At 49.9% G+C, this 23791-nt stretch overlaps 1 protein-coding gene across 2 annotated transcripts in view; it reads right to left on the bottom strand.

The window, feature by feature from the left end:
- Positions 1–22193, bottom strand: part of LOC142368947 (uncharacterized) — a 30074-nt gene extending 7881 nt beyond the window's left edge. Inside the window, exons 1-9 of one of the 2 annotated variants that reach the window (XM_075451164.1) lie at positions 22062–22193; positions 18861–19137; positions 17704–17753; positions 15240–15437; positions 10460–10546; positions 1327–1461; positions 1196–1243; positions 1052–1066; positions 550–627 (exon numbers count right to left, since the gene is read on the bottom strand). In XM_075451164.1, coding sequence (XP_075307279.1) covers positions 550–627; positions 1052–1066; positions 1196–1243; positions 1327–1461; positions 10460–10546; positions 15240–15437; positions 17704–17753; positions 18861–19137; positions 22062–22131 — 958 coding nt within the window. In that variant the 5' untranslated portion in view covers positions 22132–22193. The other variant, XM_075451165.1, reaches the window with a different exon arrangement.
- Between the last annotated feature and the right edge of the window lie 1598 nt (positions 22194–23791).

Genomic DNA, 23791 nt, shown 5'->3' with positions numbered 1-23791 from the left:
GATATAACTGGGATTTAACATCCCAGGTGTGATATAACTGGGATATAACATCCCAGGTGTGATATAACTGGGATATAACATCCCAGGTGTGATATAACTGGGATATAACATCCCAGGTGTGATATCCCAGGTGTGATATAACATCCCAGGTGTGATATCCCAGGTGTGATATAACATCCCAGGTGTGGTATAACATCCCAGGTGTGATATAACATCCCAGATTTCTCCACTTTCATCATTGGGATGTCCACCCCAGTTGTTGTTTTTTCTCCTCAAGGTTTGTTTCTTTCCTTTTAGAGCAACTTCTTCTACTGAATGACAGACATTAGCAACATAGCCTATACCGCCCCCCTCTGGTGAAACAGGGCTGGTTTAACCATTTTATTTTTGGGAGGTTTTAAAAATAATCGCCTCAGACTTGCTTCACCAGTGAATGGAAACCTGATCAGTTGTTATTAAATGTGAAATAATCCAGTCTATTCACCCACGACTTCAATCTAAATAACAAACAACTGGGTCGCATTCACACGGCAGAGAGGATGAACTGACCGTTTATGGTCAGCTTGTTTAACCTGGCAGTCATTTCTGAGGCTCCGCTCGGCGTTATCTGGCTGAGGTCTCCGTACTCTGAAACACACAGAGGACACGTCATTTAGAAAGCTGAATGTTTGGTGTCATTAAACCGTCCACCTCTGTAATCTTGATCACCTTAAAGAAGAAAAAGCTTTCTGTAAACAACTTCAGAGGTCGTCACAGGTCAAAACTAACTAATATATTCAGTATATCTACTAAACTAAGCTAACATTAACTAGATCCAAACTCTACAAACTCTGTTATTCAAAGTCTGATTGTTTTCCCAATTGTGTGAATTCATAGGATTCATTTACTCTTTATTTCAGTAAATAAAGACACAGTGTTCTCTGCTGTGAGGACTTCCTGTTTGTGGTGAAACTGCAGATCAGAACCGGCTTCATGTCCTTCTTCCTTTGAAGCTGCAGACTCCAGAGTTTCTGTTGGATTCACCGGATCCGTCTTCAGGTGGAACTCTTACCGTGAAGCAAAGGTTCTGCAAACAGAGTCAGAAAAGCAGCGCTGTCACACCTGTACCTGCTGAGAGGCGCTGCAACACACGACATCCTCCTTCATAAGTGCTTCAGACGCCTCTCTGAGAAGTGAGGCTGCACTGGAAACTCACCTCTCTCCGGTCTGTACCTCCAGGCTCGGACCTTCCTGCTGTAGTAATCTGCAACGAGACAGACGGGCGCAGGTCAGCCTGACTCAGCCGGTTCCCTCTGACCTGAGGGGGGAACGCAGGAGAACTCCCACCTATCAGAGAAAAGCGCAGCTCCTCCATCATCCACAGAGGAACCACGGCAACAGTGACGATGCAGACCGTAACCACGACCACCGACAGCACGGTGTAGCAGCTGAAATCTGAAGCTGTCGCAGGACTGAAGTCATCTGTGGAAAAGCCAACGAGTTACGAGTTAGGCAGAGCCTTCAGTTATCAGGCCCCTCTCTGTGGAAGCAGCTGCCAGTTTGGGAGGCAGGGCCTTCAGTTATCAGGCCCCTCTCTGTGGAACCAGCTGCCAGTTTGGGAGGCAGAGCCTTCAGTTATCAGGCCCCTCTCTGTGGGACCAGCTGCCAGTTTGGGAGGCAGAGCCTTCAGTTATCAGGCCCCTCTCTGTGGAACCAGCTGCCAGTTTGGGAGGCAGAGCCTTCAGTTATCAGGCCCCTCTCTGTGGGACCAGCTGCCAGTTTGGGAGGCAGAGCCTTCAGTTATCAGGCCTCTCTCTGTGGAACCAGCTGCCAGTTTGGGAGGCAGGGCCTTCAGTTATCAGGCCCCTCTCTGTGGAACCAGCTGCCAGTTTGGGAGGCAGAGCCTTCAGTTATCAGGCCTCTCTCTGTGGAACCAGCTGCCAGTTTGGGAGGCAGAGCCTTCAGTTATCAGGCCCCTCTCTGTGGAACCAGCTGCCAGTTTGGGAGGCAGAGCCTTCAGTTATCAGGCCCCTCTCTGTGGGACCAGCTGCCAGTTTGGGAGGCAGAGCCTTCAGTTATCAGGCCTCTCTCTGTGGAACCAGCTGCCAGTTTGGGAGGCAGAGCCTTCAGTTATCAGGCCCCTCTCTGTGGAACCAGCTGCCAGTTTGGGAGGCAGAGCCTTCAGTTATCAGGCCCCTCTCTGTGGAACCAGCTGCCAGTTTGGGAGGCAGAGCCTTCAGTTATCAGGCCCCTCTCTGTGGAAGCAGCTGCCAGTTTGGGAGGCAGAGCCTTCAGTTATCAGGTCCCTCTCTGTGGAAGCAGCTGCCAGTTTGGGAGGCAGAGCCTTCAGTTATCAGGCCCCTCTCTGTGGAACCAGCTGCCAGTTTAGAGGGCAGAGCCTTCAGTTATCAGGCCCCTCTCTGTGGAACCAGCTGCCAGTTTAGAGGGCAGAGCCTTCAGTTATCAGGTCCCTCTCTGTGGAACCAGCTGCCAGTTTGGGAGGCAGAGCCTTCAGTTATCAGGCCCCTCTCTGTGGAACCAGCTGCCAGTTTAGAGGGCAGAGCCTTCAGTTATCAGGTCCCTCTCTGTGGAACCAGCTGCCAGTTTGGGAGGCAGAGCCTTCAGTTATCAGGCCCCTCTCTGTGGAACCAGCTGCCAGTTTGGGAGGCAGAGCCTTCAGTTATCAGGCCCCTCTCTGTGGAACCAGCTGCCAGTTTAGAGGGCAGAGCCTTCAGTTATCAGGTCCCTCTCTGTGGAACCAGCTGCCAGTTTGGGAGGCAGAGCCTTCAGTTATCAGGTCCCTCTCTGTGGAACCAGCTGCCAGTTTGGGAGGCAGAGCCTTCAGTTATCAGGCCCCTCTCTGTGGAACCAGCTGCCAGTTTGGGAGGCAGAGCCTTCAGTTATCAGGCCCCTCTCTGTGGAACCAGCTGCCAGTTTGGGAGGCAGAGCCTTCAGTTATCAGGCCCCTCTCTGTGGAACCAGCTGCCAGTTTGGGAGGCAGAGCCTTCAGTTATCAGGCCCCTCTCTGTGGAACCAGCTGCCAGTTTAGAGGGCAGAGCCTTCAGTTATCAGGTCCCTCTCTGTGGAACCAGCTGCCAGTTTGGGAGGCAGAGCCTTCAGTTATCAGGACCCTCTCTTTGGAACCAGTTGCCAGTTTGGGAGGCAGAGCCTTCAGTTATCAGGCCCCTCTCTGTGGAACCAGCTGCCAGTTTGGGAGGCAGAGCCTTCAGTGATCAGGTCCCTCTCTGTGGAACCAGCTGCCAGTTTAGAGGGCAGAGCCTTCAGTTATCAGGTCCCTCTCTGTGGAACCAGCTGCCAGTTTGGGAGGCAGAGCCTTCAGTTATCAGGCCCCTCTCTGTGGAACCAGCTGCCAGTTTAGAGGGCACAGCCTTCAGTTATCAGGTCCCTCTCTGTGGAACCAGCTGCCAGTTTGGTAGGCAGAGCCTTCAGTTATCAGGCCCCTCTCTGTGGAACCGGCTGCCAGTTTGGGAGGCAGAGCCTTCAGTTATCAGGCCCCTCTCTGTGGAACCAGCTGCCAGTTTGGGAGGCAGAGCCTTCAGTTATCAGGCCCCTCTCTGTGGAACCAGCTGCCAGTTTGGGAGGCAGAGCCTTCAGTTATCAGGACCCTCTCTGTGGAACCAGCTGCCAGTTTGGGAGGCAGAGCCTTCAGTTATCAGGTCCCTCTCTGTGGAACCAGCTGCCAGTTTGGGAGGCAGAGCCTTCAGTTATCAGGACCCTCTCTGTGGAACCAGCTGCCAGTATGGGAGGCAGAGCCTTCAGTTATCAGGCCCCTCTCTGTGGAACCAGCTGCCAGTTTGGGAGGCAGAGCCTTCAGTTATCAGGCCCCTCTCTGTGGAACCAGCTGCCAGTTTAGAGGGCAGAGCCTTCAGTTATCAGGCCCCTCTCTGTGGAACCAGCTGCCAGTTTGGGAGGCAGAGCCTTCAGTTATCAGGCCCCTCTCTGTGGAACCAGCTGCCAGTTTGGGAGGCAGAGCCTTCAGTTATCAGGCCCCTCTCTGTGGAACCAGCTGCCAGTTTAGAGGGCAGAGCCTTCAGTTATCAGGTCCCTCTCTGTGGAACCAGCTGCCAGTTTGGGAGGCAGAGCCTTCAGTTATCAGGCCCCTCTCTGTGGAACCAGCTGTCAGTTTGGGAGGCAGAGCCTTCAGTTATCAGGCCCCTCTCTGTGGAACCAGCTGCCAGTTTGGGAGGCAGAGCCTTCAGTTATCAGGCCCCTCTCTGTGGAACCAGCTGCCAGTTTGGGAGGCAGAGCCTTCAGTTATCAGGCCCCTCTCTGTGGAACCAGCTGCCAGTTTGGGAGGCAGAGCCTTCAGTTATCAGGCCCCTCTCTGTGGAACCAGCTGCCAGTTTAGAGGGCAGAGCCTTCAGTTATCAGGTCCCTCTCTGTGGAACCAGCTGCCAGTTTGGGAGGCAGAGCCTTCAGTTATCAGGACCCTCTCTTTGGAACCAGTTGCCAGTTTGGGAGGCAGAGCCTTCAGTTATCAGGCCCCTCTCTGTGGAACCAGCTGCCAGTTTGGGAGGCAGAGCCTTCAGTGATCAGGTCCCTCTCTGTGGAACCAGCTGCCAGTTTAGAGGGCAGAGCCTTCAGTTATCAGGTCCCTCTCTGTGGAACCAGCTGCCAGTTTGGGAGGCAGAGCCTTCAGTTATCAGGCCCCTCTCTGTGGAACCAGCTGCCAGTTTAGAGGGCAGAGCCTTCAGTTATCAGGTCCCTCTCTGTGGAACCAGCTGCCAGTTTGGTAGGCAGAGCCTTCAGTTATCAGGCCCCTCTCTGTGGAACCGGCTGCCAGTTTGGGAGGCAGAGCCTTCAGTTATCAGGCCCCTCTCTGTGGAACCAGCTGCCAGTTTGGGAGGCAGAGCCTTCAGTTATCAGGCCCCTCTCTGTGGAACCAGCTGCCAGTTTGGGAGGCAGAGCCTTCAGTTATCAGGACCCTCTCTGTGGAACCAGCTGCCAGTTTGGGAGGCAGAGCCTTCAGTTATCAGGTCCCTCTCTGTGGAACCAGCTGCCAGTTTGGGAGGCAGAGCCTTCAGTTATCAGGACCCTCTCTGTGGAACCAGCTGCCAGTATGGGAGGCAGAGCCTTCAGTTATCAGGCCCCTCTCTGTGGAACCAGCTGCCAGTTTGGGAGGCAGAGCCTTCAGTTATCAGGCCCCTCTCTGTGGAACCAGCTGCCAGTTTAGAGGGCAGAGCCTTCAGTTATCAGGCCCCTCTCTGTGGAACCAGCTGCCAGTTTGGGAGGCAGAGCCTTCAGTTATCAGGCCCCTCTCTGTGGAACCAGCTGCCAGTTTGGGAGGCAGAGCCTTCAGTTATCAGGCCCCTCTCTGTGGAACCAGCTGCCAGTTTAGAGGGCAGAGCCTTCAGTTATCAGGTCCCTCTCTGTGGAACCAGCTGCCAGTTTGGGAGGCAGAGCCTTCAGTTATCACGCCCCTCTCTGTGGAACCGGCTGCCAGTTTGGGAGGCAGAGCCTTCAGTTATCAGGCCCCTCTCTGTGGAACCAGCTGCCAGTTTGGGAGGCAGAGCCTTCAATTATCAGGCCCCTCTCTGTGGAACCAGCTGCCAGTTTAGAGGGCAGAGCCTTCAGTTATCAGGTCCCTCTCTGTGGAACCAGCTGCCAGTTTGGGAGGCAGAGCCTTCAGTTATCAGGACCCTCTCTGTGGAACCAGCTGCCAGTTTGGGAGGCAGAGCCTTCAGTTATCAGGTCCCTCTCTGTGGAACCAGCTGCCAGTTTGGGAGGCAGAGCCTTCAGTTATCAGGACCCTCTCTGTGGAACCAGCTGCCAGTTTGGGAGGCAGAGCCTTCAGTTATCAGGCCCCTCTCTGTGGAACCAGCTGCCAGTTTGGGAGGCAGAGCCTTCAGTTATCAGGCCCCTCTCTGTGGAACCAGCTGCCAGTTTAGAGGGCAGAGCCTTCAGTTATCAGGCCCCTCTCTGTGGAACCAGCTGCCAGTTTAGAGGGCAGAGCCTTCAGTTATCAGGTCCCTCTCTGTGGAACCAGCTGCCAGTTTGGGAGGCAGAGCCTTCAGTTATCAGGCTCCTCTCTATGGAACCAGCTGCCAGTTTGGGAGGCAGAGCCTTCAGTTATCAGGCCCCTCTCTGTGGAACCAGCTGCCAGTTTAGAGGGCAGAGCCTTCAGTTATCAGGTCCCTCTCTGTGGAACCAGCTGCCAGTTTGGGAGGCAGAGCCTTCAGTTATCAGGCCCCTCTCTGTGGAACCAGCTGCCAGTTTGGGAGGCAGAGCCTTCAGTTATCAGGCCCCTCTCTGTGGAACCAGCTGCCAGTTTAGAGGGCAGAGCCTTCAGTTATCAGGTCCCTCTCTGTGGAACCAGCTGCCAGTTTGGGAGGCAGAGCCTTCAGTTATCAGGCCCCTCTCTGTGGAACCAGCTGTCAGTTTGGGAGGCAGAGCCTTCAGTTATCAGGCCCCTCTCTGTGGAACCAGCTGCCAGTTTGGGAGGCAGAGCCTTCAGTTATCAGGCCCCTCTCTGTGGAACCAGCTGCCAGTTTGGGAGGCAGAGCCTTCAGTTATCAGGCCCCTCTCTGTGGAACCAGCTGCCAGTTTGGGAGGCAGAGCCTTCAGTTATCAGGCCCCTCTCTGTGGAACCAGCTGCCAGTTTAGAGGGCAGAGCCTTCAGTTATCAGGTCCCTCTCTGTGGAACCAGCTGCCAGTTTGGGAGGCAGAGCCTTCAGTTATCAGGACCCTCTCTTTGGAACCAGTTGCCAGTTTGGGAGGCAGAGCCTTCAGTTATCAGGCCCCTCTCTGTGGAACCAGCTGCCAGTTTGGGAGGCAGAGCCTTCAGTGATCAGGTCCCTCTCTGTGGAACCAGCTGCCAGTTTAGAGGGCAGAGCCTTCAGTTATCAGGTCCCTCTCTGTGGAACCAGCTGCCAGTTTGGGAGGCAGAGCCTTCAGTTATCAGGCCCCTCTCTGTGGAACCAGCTGCCAGTTTAGAGGGCAGAGCCTTCAGTTATCAGGTCCCTCTCTGTGGAACCAGCTGCCAGTTTGGTAGGCAGAGCCTTCAGTTATCAGGCCCCTCTCTGTGGAACCGGCTGCCAGTTTGGGAGGCAGAGCCTTCAGTTATCAGGCCCCTCTCTGTGGAACCAGCTGCCAGTTTGGGAGGCAGAGCCTTCAGTTATCAGGCCCCTCTCTGTGGAACCAGCTGCCAGTTTGGGAGGCAGAGCCTTCAGTTATCAGGACCCTCTCTGTGGAACCAGCTGCCAGTTTGGGAGGCAGAGCCTTCAGTTATCAGGTCCCTCTCTGTGGAACCAGCTGCCAGTTTGGGAGGCAGAGCCTTCAGTTATCAGGACCCTCTCTGTGGAACCAGCTGCCAGTATGGGAGGCAGAGCCTTCAGTTATCAGGCCCCTCTCTGTGGAACCAGCTGCCAGTTTGGGAGGCAGAGCCTTCAGTTATCAGGCCCCTCTCTGTGGAACCAGCTGCCAGTTTAGAGGGCAGAGCCTTCAGTTATCAGGCCCCTCTCTGTGGAACCAGCTGCCAGTTTGGGAGGCAGAGCCTTCAGTTATCAGGCCCCTCTCTGTGGAACCAGCTGCCAGTTTGGGAGGCAGAGCCTTCAGTTATCAGGCCCCTCTCTGTGGAACCAGCTGCCAGTTTAGAGGGCAGAGCCTTCAGTTATCAGGTCCCTCTCTGTGGAACCAGCTGCCAGTTTGGGAGGCAGAGCCTTCAGTTATCAGGCCCCTCTCTGTGGAACCAGCTGTCAGTTTGGGAGGCAGAGCCTTCAGTTATCAGGCCCCTCTCTGTGGAACCAGCTGCCAGTTTGGGAGGCAGAGCCTTCAGTTATCAGGCCCCTCTCTGTGGAACCAGCTGCCAGTTTGGGAGGCAGAGCCTTCAGTTATCAGGCCCCTCTCTGTGGAACCAGCTGCCAGTTTGGGAGGCAGAGCCTTCAGTTATCAGGCCCCTCTCTGTGGAACCAGCTGCCAGTTTAGAGGGCAGAGCCTTCAGTTATCAGGTCCCTCTCTGTGGAACCAGCTGCCAGTTTGGGAGGCAGAGCCTTCAGTTATCAGGACCCTCTCTTTGGAACCAGTTGCCAGTTTGGGAGGCAGAGCCTTCAGTTATCAGGCCCCTCTCTGTGGAACCAGCTGCCAGTTTGGGAGGCAGAGCCTTCAGTGATCAGGTCCCTCTCTGTGGAACCAGCTGCCAGTTTAGAGGGCAGAGCCTTCAGTTATCAGGTCCCTCTCTGTGGAACCAGCTGCCAGTTTGGGAGGCAGAGCCTTCAGTTATCAGGCCCCTCTCTGTGGAACCAGCTGCCAGTTTAGAGGGCAGAGCCTTCAGTTATCAGGTCCCTCTCTGTGGAACCAGCTGCCAGTTTGGTAGGCAGAGCCTTCAGTTATCAGGCCCCTCTCTGTGGAACCGGCTGCCAGTTTGGGAGGCAGAGCCTTCAGTTATCAGGCCCCTCTCTGTGGAACCAGCTGCCAGTTTGGGAGGCAGAGCCTTCAGTTATCAGGCCCCTCTCTGTGGAACCAGCTGCCAGTTTGGGAGGCAGAGCCTTCAGTTATCAGGACCCTCTCTGTGGAACCAGCTGCCAGTTTGGGAGGCAGAGCCTTCAGTTATCAGGTCCCTCTCTGTGGAACCAGCTGCCAGTTTGGGAGGCAGAGCCTTCAGTTATCAGGACCCTCTCTGTGGAACCAGCTGCCAGTATGGGAGGCAGAGCCTTCAGTTATCAGGCCCCTCTCTGTGGAACCAGCTGCCAGTTTGGGAGGCAGAGCCTTCAGTTATCAGGCCCCTCTCTGTGGAACCAGCTGCCAGTTTAGAGGGCAGAGCCTTCAGTTATCAGGCCCCTCTCTGTGGAACCAGCTGCCAGTTTGGGAGGCAGAGCCTTCAGTTATCAGGCCCCTCTCTGTGGAACCAGCTGCCAGTTTGGGAGGCAGAGCCTTCAGTTATCAGGCCCCTCTCTGTGGAACCAGCTGCCAGTTTAGAGGGCAGAGCCTTCAGTTATCAGGTCCCTCTCTGTGGAACCAGCTGCCAGTTTGGGAGGCAGAGCCTTCAGTTATCACGCCCCTCTCTGTGGAACCGGCTGCCAGTTTGGGAGGCAGAGCCTTCAGTTATCAGGCCCCTCTCTGTGGAACCAGCTGCCAGTTTGGGAGGCAGAGCCTTCAATTATCAGGCCCCTCTCTTTGGAACCAGCTGCCAGTTTAGAGGGCAGAGCCTTCAGTTATCAGGTCCCTCTCTGTGGAACCAGCTGCCAGTTTGGGAGGCAGAGCCTTCAGTTATCAGGACCCTCTCTGTGGAACCAGCTGCCAGTTTGGGAGGCAGAGCCTTCAGTTATCAGGTCCCTCTCTGTGGAACCAGCTGCCAGTTTGGGAGGCAGAGCCTTCAGTTATCAGGACCCTCTCTGTGGAACCAGCTGCCAGTTTGGGAGGCAGAGCCTTCAGTTATCAGGCCCCTCTCTGTGGAACCAGCTGCCAGTTTGGGAGGCAGAGCCTTCAGTTATCAGGCCCCTCTCTGTGGAACCAGCTGCCAGTTTAGAGGGCAGAGCCTTCAGTTATCAGGCCCCTCTCTGTGGAACCAGCTGCCAGTTTGGGAGGCAGAGCCTTCAGTTATCAGGCCCCTCTCTGTGGAACCAGCTGCCAGTTTGGGAGGCAGAGCCTTCAGTTATCAGGCCCCTCTCTGTGGAACCAGCTGCCAGTTTGGGAGGCAGAGCCTTCAGTTATCAGGCTCCTCTCTGTGGAACCAGCTGCCAGTTTGGGAGGCAGAGCCTTCAGTTATCAGGCCCCCTCTTGTGGAATAAGCTGCCAGTAAATGTCCGGGAAGCAGACACCCTTTCCACTTTTAAGACCAGGCTTAAAACTTTCCTTTCTGATAAAGCTTATAGTTAGGGATGGCTCAGGTGATCCTGAAACATCCCATAGTTAAGCTGCTATAGGCCCAGACTGCTGGGGGAGCTCATCTGTCACACCTTTCCTCACTTTACTTTCTTTTTCCCCTGTTCAATTTCTCAAAAAATATTATGTACATGTGACATTATTGTGGTCATTAACTGGTGTTTCCCTGTTCCAACAGGTATCCTTTGACTGGTGTTACAGTGGGTTTTTCCCCTCTTTTCTGTCCTCTCTAACCCCAGCTGGTGGAGGAGGATGGCCACCCTTCCTGGTTCTGGTTCTGCCAGAGGTTTCTTCCTGTTCAAAGGGAGTCGTTTCTCTCCACAGTCGCCTCAGGCACGCTCAGGACGGGAGATTGGACTGAAGACAAGTTTCTGTGCAATCTGTTGGTTTCCTTAGCTAGGAAATTGTTTTTGAATTGGCTCTATATGAATGAATTGAATTATTTTGTAAATAATTATGATTAAAATGAATTGAATTCCAATTGGCTTGGACTGGACTGAAGATGAGGGAAGAAGCAGAAAATGTTCAAAGAGAAACTCTGAAAGAGCTTCAGGAAGCTGCGGAACTGCTGATCAGGACACTTTAAAGGTTTAGAAGAAGGAAACAGGGAGAACTTGTGTTAAAGTCTGTATATCTTTACCAGTGACTCTGAGTTTCTTCTCCAACACCAGGCCCACTTTGGCTACTTCCACTCTGCAGATTATCGTCCCATTTCTCATCTGATTCCCTGTTACAACAACAAAGAAGATGAATTACTGAGAGAAATGTGAACACATTTTTCATGTAAAACAGTAACTCTGGTTGATTTCAGCCTCCATGGAAACAGCAAACCTGCACCAACCAGGTTTACAGCATAAAGGATCCATCCGCTGCTTCACTTAAATTCAACTCAATGCTGCCAAAACCTTTGTTTAAACTCAGAAACAAACTGAGGTTTAGTTTAAAACTGGCACTAATCCACTCCAGAGTGGGTGTGGCCAGATTAGCACATTCAAAGCTGTGAGTTCATTTTATCCAGAAGTCTTTAGAATGTAAATGTACTTTATTTATACAGCCCTTTACACACAATCATCACGGTGTACCAAAGTGCTTTACAGCAGGTAATAAATAAAGAGAAGAAGAAGTAAAAACAATAAAAGAACAGTGAAAGCAATAAAATACAACAAAATCGAATAAAATAAAATAAGATAAAAGTGCCATCGTACTACTGGGTATTAAAGCCATCCTAAATAAGTAGGTTTTTAGCCCAGATGTGAAGAGGCGCTTCCAGCAGAAACTGATCTGTTGACCTCAGAGCTCTACCAGGACTGTTAAGGTTTCAGGAGGCTTTTCAGTTTTTGCTATTTTACAACCGTTTCAGGCAGTCGCGTAAGAAGCTGGCCCCGGTGCGACATGTGGAATACGGGCCCTCTAGTGGTCATAGTGACATTTAAGGGGGGACTTAACATAAGGGTGCCTAATCCTCAAGGATCAAAGATAGCCTACAGAAGTAGTTTATATTGTTGTACATAAAAACATACTCCACAATATTGAGTCAATAATATGGGAAAACTATACAAATCATTTTTATTAATAGGCCTATACGGTAATCAAATATATACAGCATTGACATTAGCGCATGCCATGGATAGGCTCAAAGCGCTGAAACCTCGCCTTCTGCTGAACTGCGCAGAAACTGAACTTGGGCTTTACAACTGTGCAGAAACAAAGAAAAAAAATATTCATACAACTGTGCAGAAACAAAGAAAAAATCATACGAACATCAATGTAGGCTACATTAATCAGAATGCCATTTTACGAGCCTTGCGTTGTGCAAAATCATCAACGATGTCACCAATATTTAATGCTCTGGCTCTCCTGTTTTCAATGGATAGTATAGCTAACCCACTGAGTCTGTCCTGCCCCATGCTGCTCCTTAGGTATGTCTTTATAAGTTTCAGTTTAGAAAAAGATCGCTCAGCTGTTGCCACAGTCACAGGTAGTGTGAGAAACAGCATGAGCGCAGTGCACACTTCACCGAATGTGGATGTTACCGTATCATAATCCACCACAAGCATTTTGGCCAGTTGTAAAATGGATGTTTTTTGCGCAATCTCTGATTTGAAACACGACCTAAATGAGAGGAGTTGACTTGGCAACGTTGGTGCGATGTCCCTGGCATAATAATCAGATAAACGCTTCGCTTTTGCAAACAGGTCATCATCTCCTGCGAGCTGAAGGGTGGTAGGACGCAAAGCTTCAAACAAACGACACGTTTCCCGCATACTTTTGAATCTTTGTGAGAGTTGGGCGTTTATTATGTCCAGAGTGCCATTAAATATATGCACTCTGAAGTAACTCTCTGCGTCGGTAAAACGCTCATCTTCAGACAGTTCGTCAAAGTGACGCTTCACTCTCCTTGCCCTAACATTTTCAAATGCGCTCTGAACCCCCCATTTACTTGCGAGCGTCTGCGCTGTAGTCTTGGCCTGGTCAAATGCACCACGGTACTCAGAGATGACTTGTATCGAGTTTTCTAGTAACTGAATTGCGGTCTGCAAATCTGTGTCTGTCTTTTGAAGTGTTTTTGACACAGCATTGACAGTCTCCAACACTTTTGTCTGCACGACGAGCAAAAAAATGAAATTAAATTTTTCCATCAATTTCGTAAGCCCAGCGGCTTCGTTACGCTCATCCCTTTTGTCGCTTGTCAGAGCTATTTTTGTCAGCACCCGCATTACATCCACATACCTGTACCGTATAGCACTGAGGGAATCGAATCTGGAGGACCAGCGAGTGGGGCATAATCGCTTCAGAGTCACATCTGGGTGATCTGAGCCATCTGCTGTTATTATGCCACTGAGCATGTTCCATCTTTTAATGCTGGTTCCAAAGAATGTGTAGATGTGTTCTATGGTGTCATAAAACCGGTCAATCTCTGGGATGTTTTTCACTGCATCATTCAAAACCAAATTCAAATTGTGCGCTGCACAGTGAACATATGTCGCAAGCGGCTCACTCTCCCGTATTCTGGCCTGCACCCCTGAGTAAATGCCACTCATATTTGCGGCTCTGTCGTAACCCTGCCCACGGCATTTTGATAAGTCAAGACCGTTGCGCGTGATGCTGTCCAGCACATTAACTGCCAACTCACTTGCGGATGTATCGACGGTCTCCACAAATCCCAGAAACGACTCCATTATTTTTACATCGACAGCTTTGTCCATCGCATTTCGAACTATTGTTACATATCTGTATACTTGGCTGAGTTGGTCGTGCTTGGACATATCCTGTGTGCTACCCATTATGATGGAAAAGAACGGAGCTTCATTAATATCAGCTGTGATTGCGTGCTGAACTCTCAAGGACAGTATGTGAATGAGCTCGTTTTGGATAGCTGGACTTAGGTATTTAATGGAACCCTGTGGTCGGCTTATGAGCTCTTTCAGTAAAGGGTCGTAACCCGCGAGCAGCTCAATTATAGAAAGAAAATTCCCACTATTGGGCTGTCCCAGTACCTCCCGATGAGCCCTGAATGCAAGGTTACAAGACGCCAGAGTAAGTGTAACATTGACTATGCGCTCCAGCACTCCTCGCCAAAAAAGCGCGGCATTACGCACATTCCTCTCCAAATCTTTGTCAATGGTACCATGGAGCTTCCATTGCTCAAACACAACACAGGCTGCTACATGTGGCTGAGAGGACTCGTGACATTAAATTTTTTGCGACAAATGGCCCCAATCATTTACTCCATTCACCCATGCGTTATTATAATGCGATGAACGGCGATCTCCAAATAGCCAGCATGGTTCACAGTAAGCACAATCCAATTTTGGTGAATAGCAAAGCCACATCCGTGGCAATTTGACACCTGCCTTTGTTTGGGTATGATAAAACACATCAGAAAAAGAGCGATTGTGTCTATTTTTAGGAAAAGGGCCGCTAGGTTTACATGAACCCATTGTTAAAATGTAGTTTTTAACAGAAGCGTCCAAGACATGTTCTTGAAAGTGTCCCCTGTCTGTAGGATAACGTTCTTCCCCCGCTCCTGTCCTGTCCAGCTCCTGTTCTGCACTGTCACTGCCTGACGCCTGTTTACCACTAACAGTTTCGTCTGCAGACAGGTCACCTGCGCCACTGACTTCATCGCTAGTTTCTGGTTCTTTCTGTTGAGAGCTGCAACAAAGATTATACGAATCGAAATTTAGAATGAGCATGCAGTTTACTATAGGACTAGGCTAACAAGCGCTGGTGTAACGGATGACAACTGCCAACTAGAGTTCGGCGTAGAACGTTAGTAAACCTCCCTCCCGAAGCCTCATTCTATCGGTACACTGTAACATGCTAACGTTCAAATAGCTAACACTTAGCTTATCTACTAGCAGCGATCATATGTCAGATCTGTGTGATTATATGTATCTCGGTGGATTCTACGTTCTACAATGAATACCCTTTCTATGTTGTTGTAGGTAAAATCCAACATGTTTGATCCTGAGCTCACACCTGTTGCATGGTTCTTCACAGTCGCCGCTAGGTGTAGGTGTTGTTCTGTTCTTCTCACTGCTCTTGGTGGTAAACCCGAATTTGTCCAGTTTTGGCAGTTTTGCCACCCTGTCCTGTTCCTCCCTGCGCTCCTGTCGCTTCTGGGAGCCGCTTTTGTGTTTGAAGGGCATTGTTTCGCTCGCAACGATAACGGAGATGTATCCGAGTTACCGAGATCAGCAGCATAGATACCCAGAATTCTTTGTAATCTCCATAGAAACAACACTTTTTCGCGCACTTTTGAGAAAGATAATGACAACAAACAATGGTGACCATTTCATTTTATTTCACCGGTTCACGATCTGAAATTTGGATAAACATGTAGGCCTATGCTTACATCTTCGTTCTTGTAGAGAACGGCCCGGCGGCAGCCGGCTTCTTGTGATCGTGCGGTTCTCGCGAACAGAGCTGTCCGAGCGGCTGACAGATCATGAAGTGCTGCACGGGGTCCGTGGGACGTGCGGAGAAGCTTAGATTTGCTTGCCACCGGCAAGGTGACCGTCGCTGGCCAGGGTACTGAAGTGCCACTGACTGAGAGCTCAGCTGATGACGGGTGAGCGTAGAATAAATCCTGCATCGTGAATTAGGGGCGTGCCGAATTTCGTTGCACTGAAATTCCGAATGACAGCTCAGTGGAGAATAAACGGGCCCTGCAATGGCCACGGGCCCCGGTGCGGCTGAACCGGCTGAACCTGCTATAGTTACGCGCCTGGTTTCAGGTGTAATGAGCCTCAGAAACACAGGTGGTCTCATGTCGGCCACAACAGATGGTTTTATGGGACATAGATCAAACAGAACCGTCCTCTTAAGTTAAATCGCTCAAATTAAACACCTGTTTCCACTTTGTCCTGATGAGAAAATTTACATTTTTCTTGATTAAAGCCTGAAAAGCCACTGACCTTCAGGCGCCGCCACCTTCCCGCTGACGCTGACCACGCGGAGGCTCTCCGGCCCGGCCGACCTCCCGGTCAGGACCTGCCCGCTGGCGTCCCGCAGAAACATGCTCACCGGCAGGTCCCGGACGCTGGACTCGCACAGCACAAACAGCTCGTTGGTGGATGTGCGGTGGACGCTCAGCTCGAGCTCCGACACCTCGCCTGCACAGTCAGAACAACACAGGTGAGTCTCTGAGGTTAAATAAAGCTAAACTAAAGACTCAGGTGGAGCTCCGACACCTCGCCTGCACAGTCAGAACAACACAGGTGAGTCTCTGAGGTTAAATAAAGCTAAACTAAAGGCTCAGGTGGAGCTCCGACACCTCGCCTGCACAGTCAGAACAACACAGGTGAGTCTCTGAGGTTAAATAAAGCTAAACTAAAGGCTCAGGTGGAGCTCCGACACCTCGCCTGCACAGTCAGAACAACACAGGTGAGTCTCTGAGGTTAAATAAAGCTAAACTAAAGGCTCAGGTGGAGCTCCGACACCTCGCCTGCACAGTCAGAACAACACAGGTGAGTCTCTGAGGTTAAATAAAGCTAAACTAAAGGCTCAGGTGGAGCTCCGACACCTCGCCTGCACAGTCAGAACAACACAGGTGAGTCTCTGAGGTTAAATAAAGCTAAACTAAAGGCTCAGGTGGAGCTCCGACACCTCGCCTGCACAGTCAGAACAACACAGGTGAGTCTCTGAGGTTAAATAAAGCTAAACTAAAGACTCAGGTGGAGCTCCGACACCTCGCCTGCACAGTCAGAACAACACAGGTGAGTCTCTGAGGTTAAATAAAGCTAAACTAAAGGCTCAGGTGGAGCTCCGACACCTCGCCTGCACAGTCAGAACAACACAGGTGAGTCTCTGAGGTTAAATAAAGCTAAACTAAAGGCTCAGGTGGAGCTCCGACACCTCGCCTGCACAGTCAGAACAACACAGGTGAGTCTCTGAGGTTAAATAAAGCTAAACTAAAGGCTCAGGTGGAGCTCCGACACCTCGCCTGCACAGTCAGAACAACACAGGTGAGTCTCTGAGGTTAAATAAAGCTAAACTAAAGGCTCAGGTGGAGCTCCGACACCTCGCCTGCACAGTCAGAACAACACAGGTGAGTCTCTGAGGTTAAATAAAGCTAAACTAAAGGCTCAGGTGGAGCTCCGACACCTCGCCTGCACAGTCAGAACAACACAGGTGAGTCTCTGAGGTTAAATAAAGCTAAACTAAAGGCTCAGGTGGAGCTCCGACACCTCGCCTGAACAGTCAGAACAACACAGGTGAGTCTCTGAGGTTAAATAAAGCTAAACTAAAGGCTCAGGTGGAGCTCCGACACCTCGCCTGCACAGTCAGAACAACACAGGTGAGTCTGAGTTTAAATAAAGCTAAACTAAAGACTCAGGTGGAGCTCCGACACCTCGCCTGCACAGTCAGAACAACACAGGTGAGTCTCTGAGGTTAAATAAAGCTAAACTAAAGGCTCAGGTGGAGCTCCGACACCTCGCCTGCACAGTCAGAACAACACAGGTGAGTCTCTGAGGTTAAATAAAGCTAAACTAAAGGCTCAGGTGGAGCTCCGACACCTCGCCTGCACAGTCAGAACAACACAGGTGAGTCTCTGAGTTTAAATAAAGCTAAACTAAAGACTCAGGTGGAGCTCCGACACCTCGCCTGCACAGTCAGAACAACACAGGTGAGTCTCTGAGGTTAAATAAAGCTAAACTAAAGACTCAGGTGGAGCTCCGACACCTCGCCTGCACAGTCAGAACACAGGTGAGTCTCTGAGGTTAAATAAAGCTAAACTAAAGACTCAGGTGGAGCTCCGACACCTCGCCTGCACAGTCAGAACAACACAGGTGAGTCTCTGAGGTTAAATAAAGCTAAACTAAAGGCTCAGGTGGAGCTCCGACACCTCGCCTGCACAGTCAGAACAACACAGGTGAGTCTCTGAGGTTAAATAAAGCTAAACTAAAGGCTCAGGTGGAGCTCCGACACCTCACCTGCACAGTCAGAACAACACAGGTGAGTCTCTGAGGTTAAATAAAGCTAAACTAAAGGCTCAGGTGGAGCTCCGACACCTCGCCTGCACAGTCAGAACAACACAGGTGAGGCTCTGAGGTTAAATAAAGCTAAACTAAAGGCTCAGGTGGAGCTCCGACACCTCGCCTGCACAGTCAGAACAACACAGGTGAGTCTCTGAGGTTAAATAAAGCTAAACTAAAGGCTCAGGTGGAGCTCCGACACCTCGCCTGCACAGCCAGAACAACACAGGTGAGTCTCTGAGGTTAAATAAAGCTAAACTAAAGACTCAGGTGGAGCTCCGACACCTCGCCTGCACAGTCAGAACAACACAGGTGAGTCTCTGAGGTTAAATAAAGCTAAACCAAAGGCTCAGGTGGAGCCCGACTCCTAAACCGAGCCCCCGGAGCCCAAAGCTCTTCTTACCGACTCTCAGGGAGACGACTGTTTCCACAGGGGTTCCCTTCACGACACACCTGGATCAGAAGAAGCAGAGGAACAGGTTCCACTCAGGCTTAGAAACCTCATTTATGTCCAAAGTATTTCAGAAGCTTTAAAGGGATAATCCGGAGTAAAATGCACTTTGGATCAATTTACGGGATGTTGGGAGTACATACGTTGAGTTGACATCAAAATCATGTCATTCGGATGTGTTTTGAGAATTTCGATTTGACCGTTTTTAGCCAAAAGTCGTTAGCCTGGAAGTCAGAGGGGCATATCATGTCACCGCTACAAAACACTGTTTTTATCCCTCTTCTACAGCTCCAAACAACATAACACTTACGTGGTAGTGAGTAGAGGGTCCCTAAAGCCAAACCGGTTTGAAAAAAAAGACACCTTATTTCCTTATTGTGAATATCTGTCGAATATCCAATATCAAACCAACTTCACCACGGTCTTAAGCGGCAGCTGCAGCAGCAACATTTCCGGAAAGGTACTGGCTTGATTAAATTCATTCTGGACTCTATATCCGACCACATGAAGACCTCGGGACACTTCGGTTTGGCTTTAGGGACCCTTTAACACAAAGAAGCAGTTTAATGGCTGAGAATGTATCCTGACAGGGAAGCAGCTCCGGTTCTGCCTAACTCAACACATCCAGAATGTCTTTAGGTGATCTGGCTGAGCTGCAGCCGCAGCAGGACCGGAGGCGCTTTTTTTGGGCTATTCGGATGATTTTTAAGGATTTTCATGGTTTTCATGGACAGAATCTGGTCAAAAAAAGTCCCAAAGTTCCTGAAAAGTCACCAGGAAGAAGACTGAGAGGAAGAAGACTGAGAGGAAGAAGATTTAGAGGAAGAAGACTTAGAGGAAGAAGACTTAGAGGAAGAAGACTGAGAGGAAGAAGACTGAGAGGAAGAAGATTTAGAGGAAGAAGACTTAGAGGAAGAAGACTGAGAGGAAGAAGACTGAGAGGAAGAAGACTGAGAGGAAGAATCGGTCTCAGAATAAAGACTCTTCTAAGTGAAGGTCAAACGGAAACAGCTCGGATTCGATCGTGTTTCCCTTTTTTGTTTCAAGGAGAAAAGAAACGGGAAGAAAAGATGTGGACGGATCCACATCTGGAGCAGCTGTGCACTCACCTGTAGCTGCCGGTGTCGTCCCGTCCCACGTGGCGCAGCCTCAGGGATCCGTCCTCCATCACGTGCGTCCTGGAGCTGTACTCGGACGCCTTCTCCAGCTCCAGCTCTTGGCCGTCTCGCACGGTGTGGACCACCCGCTGGGACGGGCCGTCCAGGCGCTCCCACTCCAGTGTTGTGACATGTGACAGTCTGACAGCTGTGGAGCCACACGGCAGAACGGCGTCCCCGCCGACCGCCGCGAACACCGTGGCAGGCGAGTCGGTCTGCAGAGGCGCACCTGCGGGTTTACAACACTTATGGAAGCTGGCTTTTAAAAGAAGACATTTAAAGGCGACTTCATGTGAATAAAATCCCTTTTTTCTGTTGCTTGGAGCAAGTATGAGGAGGTCTGGAGTCACCTGCCCCTGAAGAACTGAGCCAAAAGGAGGGATCAGGTCCAGCTCTCAGAGCCTGAACCTGAACTTTAACAGCCACATTAAATCTGTAACATCAGCAGCTTTTTACCACCTAAAAAACATTGCCAGAATCAAAGGAATAGTGTCTAAAGCAGACTTAGAAAGACTGATCCATGTGTTTGTCTCCAGCAGGTTAGACTGCTGTAACGGCCTGCTCACTGGGCTCTAAACGGGCTGTAAGACAGCTGCAGTACATCCAGAACGCTGCTGCTCGAGTCCTGACTAGAACCAGGAAATACAACCATATTAGTCCAGTGCTCAGGTCTCTGCACTGGCTTCCTGTCGCTCAGAGAATAGACTTTAAAACAGCTCTGCTTGTGTACAAGTCTCTTCACGGTCAAGCGCCAAAGTACATCTCTGACATGTTAGAGCCATATGAACCAACTCGGGCTCTGAGAACCTCAGGGAGGGGTCTGCTGCCTCAGGGAGGGGTCTCCTGCCCACCTCAGGGAGGGGCCTCCTGCCTCTGAGAGGGGTCTCCTGCCCCAGGGAGGGGCCTCCTGCCTCTGAGAGGAGTCTCCTGCTCCAGGGAGGGGCCTCCTGCCTCTGAGAGGAGTCTCCTGCCCCAGGGAGGGGCCTCCTGCCCCAGGGAGGGGCCTCCTGCCTCTGAGAGGGGTCTCCTGCCCCAGGAAGGGGTCTCCTGCCCCAGGGAGGGGCCTCCTGCCTCTGAGAGGGGTCTCCTGCCCCAGGAAGGGGTCTCCTGCCCCAGGGAGGGGCCTCCTGCCTCTGAGAGGGGTCTCCTGCCCCAGGAAGGGGTCTCCTGCCCCAGGGAGGGGCCTCCTGCCTCTGAGAGGGGTCTCCTGCCTCTGAGAGGAGTCTCCTGCCCCAGGGAGGGGTCTCCTGCCTCTGAGAGGGGTCTCCTGCCTCTGAGAGGAGTCTCCTGCCCCAGGGAGGTCTGAGAGGGGTCTCCTGCCCCAGGGAGGGGCCTCCTGCCTCTGAGAGGGGTCTCCTGCCCCAGGAAGGGGTCTCCTGCCCCAGGGAGGGGCCTCCTGCCTCTGAGAGGGGTCTCCTGCCTCTGAGAGGGGTCTCCTGCCCCAGGGAGGGGTCTCCTGCCTCTGAGAGGGGTCTCCTGCCTCTGAGAGGAGTCTCCTGCCCCAGGGAGGTCTGAGAGGGGTCTCCTGCCCCAGGGAGGGGCCTCCTGCCTCTGAGAGGAGTCTCCTGCCCCAGGGAGGGGTCTCCTGCCTCTGAGAGGGGTCTCCTGCCCCAGGGAGGGGCCTCCTGCCTCTGAGAGGGGTCTCCTGCCCCAGGAAGGAGTCTCCTGCCCCAGGGAGGGGCCTCCTGCCTCTGAGAGGAGTCTCCTGCCCCAGGGAGGGGTCTCCTGCCTCTGAGAGGAGTCTCCTGCCCCAGGGAGGGGTCTCCTGCCTCTGGGAGGGGTCTCCTGCCCCAGGGAGGGGTCTCCTGCCTCTGGGAGGGGTCTCCTGCCCCAGGGAGGGGTCTCCTGCTGGTGCCCAGAGTCAGGACTAAACAAGCTGAGGCTGCGTTTCAGTTTGATGCTCCTAACATCTGGAACAGTCTTCCAGAAGATGTGAGACAGGCCTCAACTCTGACAATGTTTAAATCCAGGCTGAAAACAGTTCTGTTTAGCTGTGCATATGACACCTGAAAGTATTTTACCTGCACTCTTCACTTTTTAATTAATTAATGATTATTTTTTATGTTTTTTTGGAATGATTTTATAGCCTTCTTGTGATTTTATGTAGCTGTAAAGCACTTTGAGTTGTGCTCTACAGATAAAATTGCCTTGCCTAACTCCTCCTGGTTTATTTACTGAGTTATTTTCTCCTTTAGCAGCAGCTAACGCAAACAGCTGAGCTAATGAAGCTGCCGTACACCAGCTTCTAAGGAGTTATTGCTGTTCCTCTCTGAAAGATGAACATTATATCTCCAGCATTACTTTGTCAGCTGAAGCTTTCCAGCTGAATGGTTCGGTTCTGTAACCGTGTGGATAAGGTGTGTTTAACACAACACCGCTCCTCATTATCATGTCACAATACTTTCACGCTGCTGAGCTCATTTATCAGCTTCATCCTGGTGGTGAAATGAACTTTTAAACCATATTCATCCTGAGTTCAGCTCAATCAGAACTCATTTCTAATCATATTCATCAAGTTTTAAATCATATTCACATATTTCCTGAAGGGGTCATTCTAATTAAACATTTTAAAGCACTTTTCCTCACTTTTGATGGTCTGTGTAAAGACTTGTGTTTGAATCTCTGAACAGAAATGGCGGATTTCCCCTTTAACAGGTGGCCACGCGTCTGTTTCTGAGGCTGGTGTGAAAGTGAAAGACGGAATATTATGTGACATTTATTCCACTAATTTTATCAAACAGTTTGATCAGAAAACGGCTCAGTGTCTGGGGGAGATTTTCACAGTTTCATCCAGTTATGTTAAAGCTATCAATCTTTAAATCCAGGCGAACAACAAGCCGAATGTCGCTGCTTCTACCTTTCTTCACCAAACTCCATAAGCAGACCGGATATTTTAAATTTGCCTGCCGGCCTAGATAAGTATCGTTTAAGATAGAGCATAACTTTAAAGCTCAACAAGTGTAAAACAGTCTTCTCTGTATATCGGCATTAAAAGTAACCACATTAATATTACTATCAGTGTATAAATACGTTATCTTGCAGCTTACTGTTGTGCGTTGTCATGATTACAGAGTAAACTGTATAACGGTCCAGTTGCAGAAAGCTGCGTCACAACACACAAAATGCTTCAGTGTTTTCATTTAGCGAGCTCACCTTCCGGCAGAGGAGTAAAGAAAAAGAGCTCAAAACAGCCGCAGAGGAGGACAACCTGAGCCAATTTCATTTTACAAGTTTACACGTTCATAAACGTCAAGTTCAGGTTGGACTTCAACTCCGCAAAGTTCGAGCCGGTAGAGGCGGGAGCGTATGTGCTGCGTTCAAGGACAGCAGAGGAACTCTGAACTTCTACCTTCAAAACATGAAAGACGAAATAAAAAGCTCCGCAATTCACTTCCCACCACAAGTGATAGTTAAACAGTAAAATAAAGTTGTTGGATTAGTTTGTTTCTATATTTTGAGCATCAAAAAAGTTGAAAATCGCATGATCTTAATATTAGATTTCCTACTTCCGAGAGATTGAATGCAGCATTAGAACTACGTCACAGCTCTGGTTCGGTGAATTTCTCCACTTCTTCAGCAGGTTTAACCCTTCTGTTGTCTTGCGGGTCAAAAGTGACCCACTACCATGTTTAATGTAGAAAAAAATACCTTAAACTATCTTTTTCCAACTTGAAATTTTATGACTTTTCCTAAAGGGACCCCATCATTAGAAAAAGTCATACTTTATTTTTGTTTATGTTTCCATGTGGGCTGTACACCACTAGGGTACAAAGAGTCATTTTTGATAGCCTGGGTGCCAGCCGAACTTAGCCCCGCCCATAAAATTGTATTTATTATTTATTTTTGTGATTATTTATTTATTTATATATTTAGGAAGTGTATATATGGCATATATTTATATAGGTGTATTGTCGTTAGGATATTTAAAAACTGAAGAGTAGTTAAAAGGGTGGGAAACTAAAATGTGTGGGGTTTTGTTATGTATTAGCACTTTATGTGATTGAATTTTTTTTAATTTCTCTTTTTCTTTCTTTTGTATGTACAAATAGGTACATACAATTTCTTTTTATACATGTTAAGAAATAATCTATCTATCTATCTATCTATCTATCTATCTATCTATCTATCTATCTATCTATCTATCTATCTATCTATCAATCAATCAATCAATCAATCAATCATCGTACAATGAGGTGCCCGGCTCTGAATATGAGAATAACTTCTGCCTTTGCCAGACTTTCCTCCTGTAATTGGTCAGAGGAAAAGTTCAGCAGCCGGGGAACCTTATAATCTTTACGGGTCACACCTGGAGTTGTTAAGCTGGTGTTTTATCTGAAAGCTTCATATTCATGACATGAACTTGGAGTTTGACTCAGGACAGCATTAAAAAGGGTTTCTTTGGCTCTGTGTCAGCCTGTCGACCCACTTTGTTCATCTCATCTCCACAACACAAACTTCCACCTCTGAGCAGCCGCAGCTTTCAGAAATCACTCATTTAGTCCTGAAGACTATTAAGAAACTTTCTCTGTGACACATTTATTCTCTTCTGTGATGTTTTATCGTACTTTTTGGATCATTTCCTCTCTTCTTTCTCATCAAACCTTCTTCTTTCTGCTCCCGCAGAAACAGTAGCAACAACATGCAGAATCTGTTTGCTAAAGTGCGTTGAGATTCCCCCCAAAAAATTAAGTTCAGTCCATTTTAAAAATGTTTCTGTATGTGAATCCAGCTGTTTGGAAACCTTCCCTCAGCTGTTAATGCGTAGATTCATTATTCTGCCTTGATGTTTTATTAAAGTTATTGATCATCTGATTGGAAGAATCGATGGGAAATATTTCGAATAACTTTATTGAAACACAAAAAGTCTGTAGTTATACATTTTA

Source organism: Odontesthes bonariensis, chromosome 19 (genome assembly GCF_027942865.1).
Source record: "Odontesthes bonariensis isolate fOdoBon6 chromosome 19, fOdoBon6.hap1, whole genome shotgun sequence".
NCBI classification, from domain to species: Eukaryota; Metazoa; Chordata; class Actinopteri; order Atheriniformes; family Atherinopsidae; genus Odontesthes; species Odontesthes bonariensis.
This window is presented reverse-complemented; position numbering and strand designations above follow the sequence as displayed.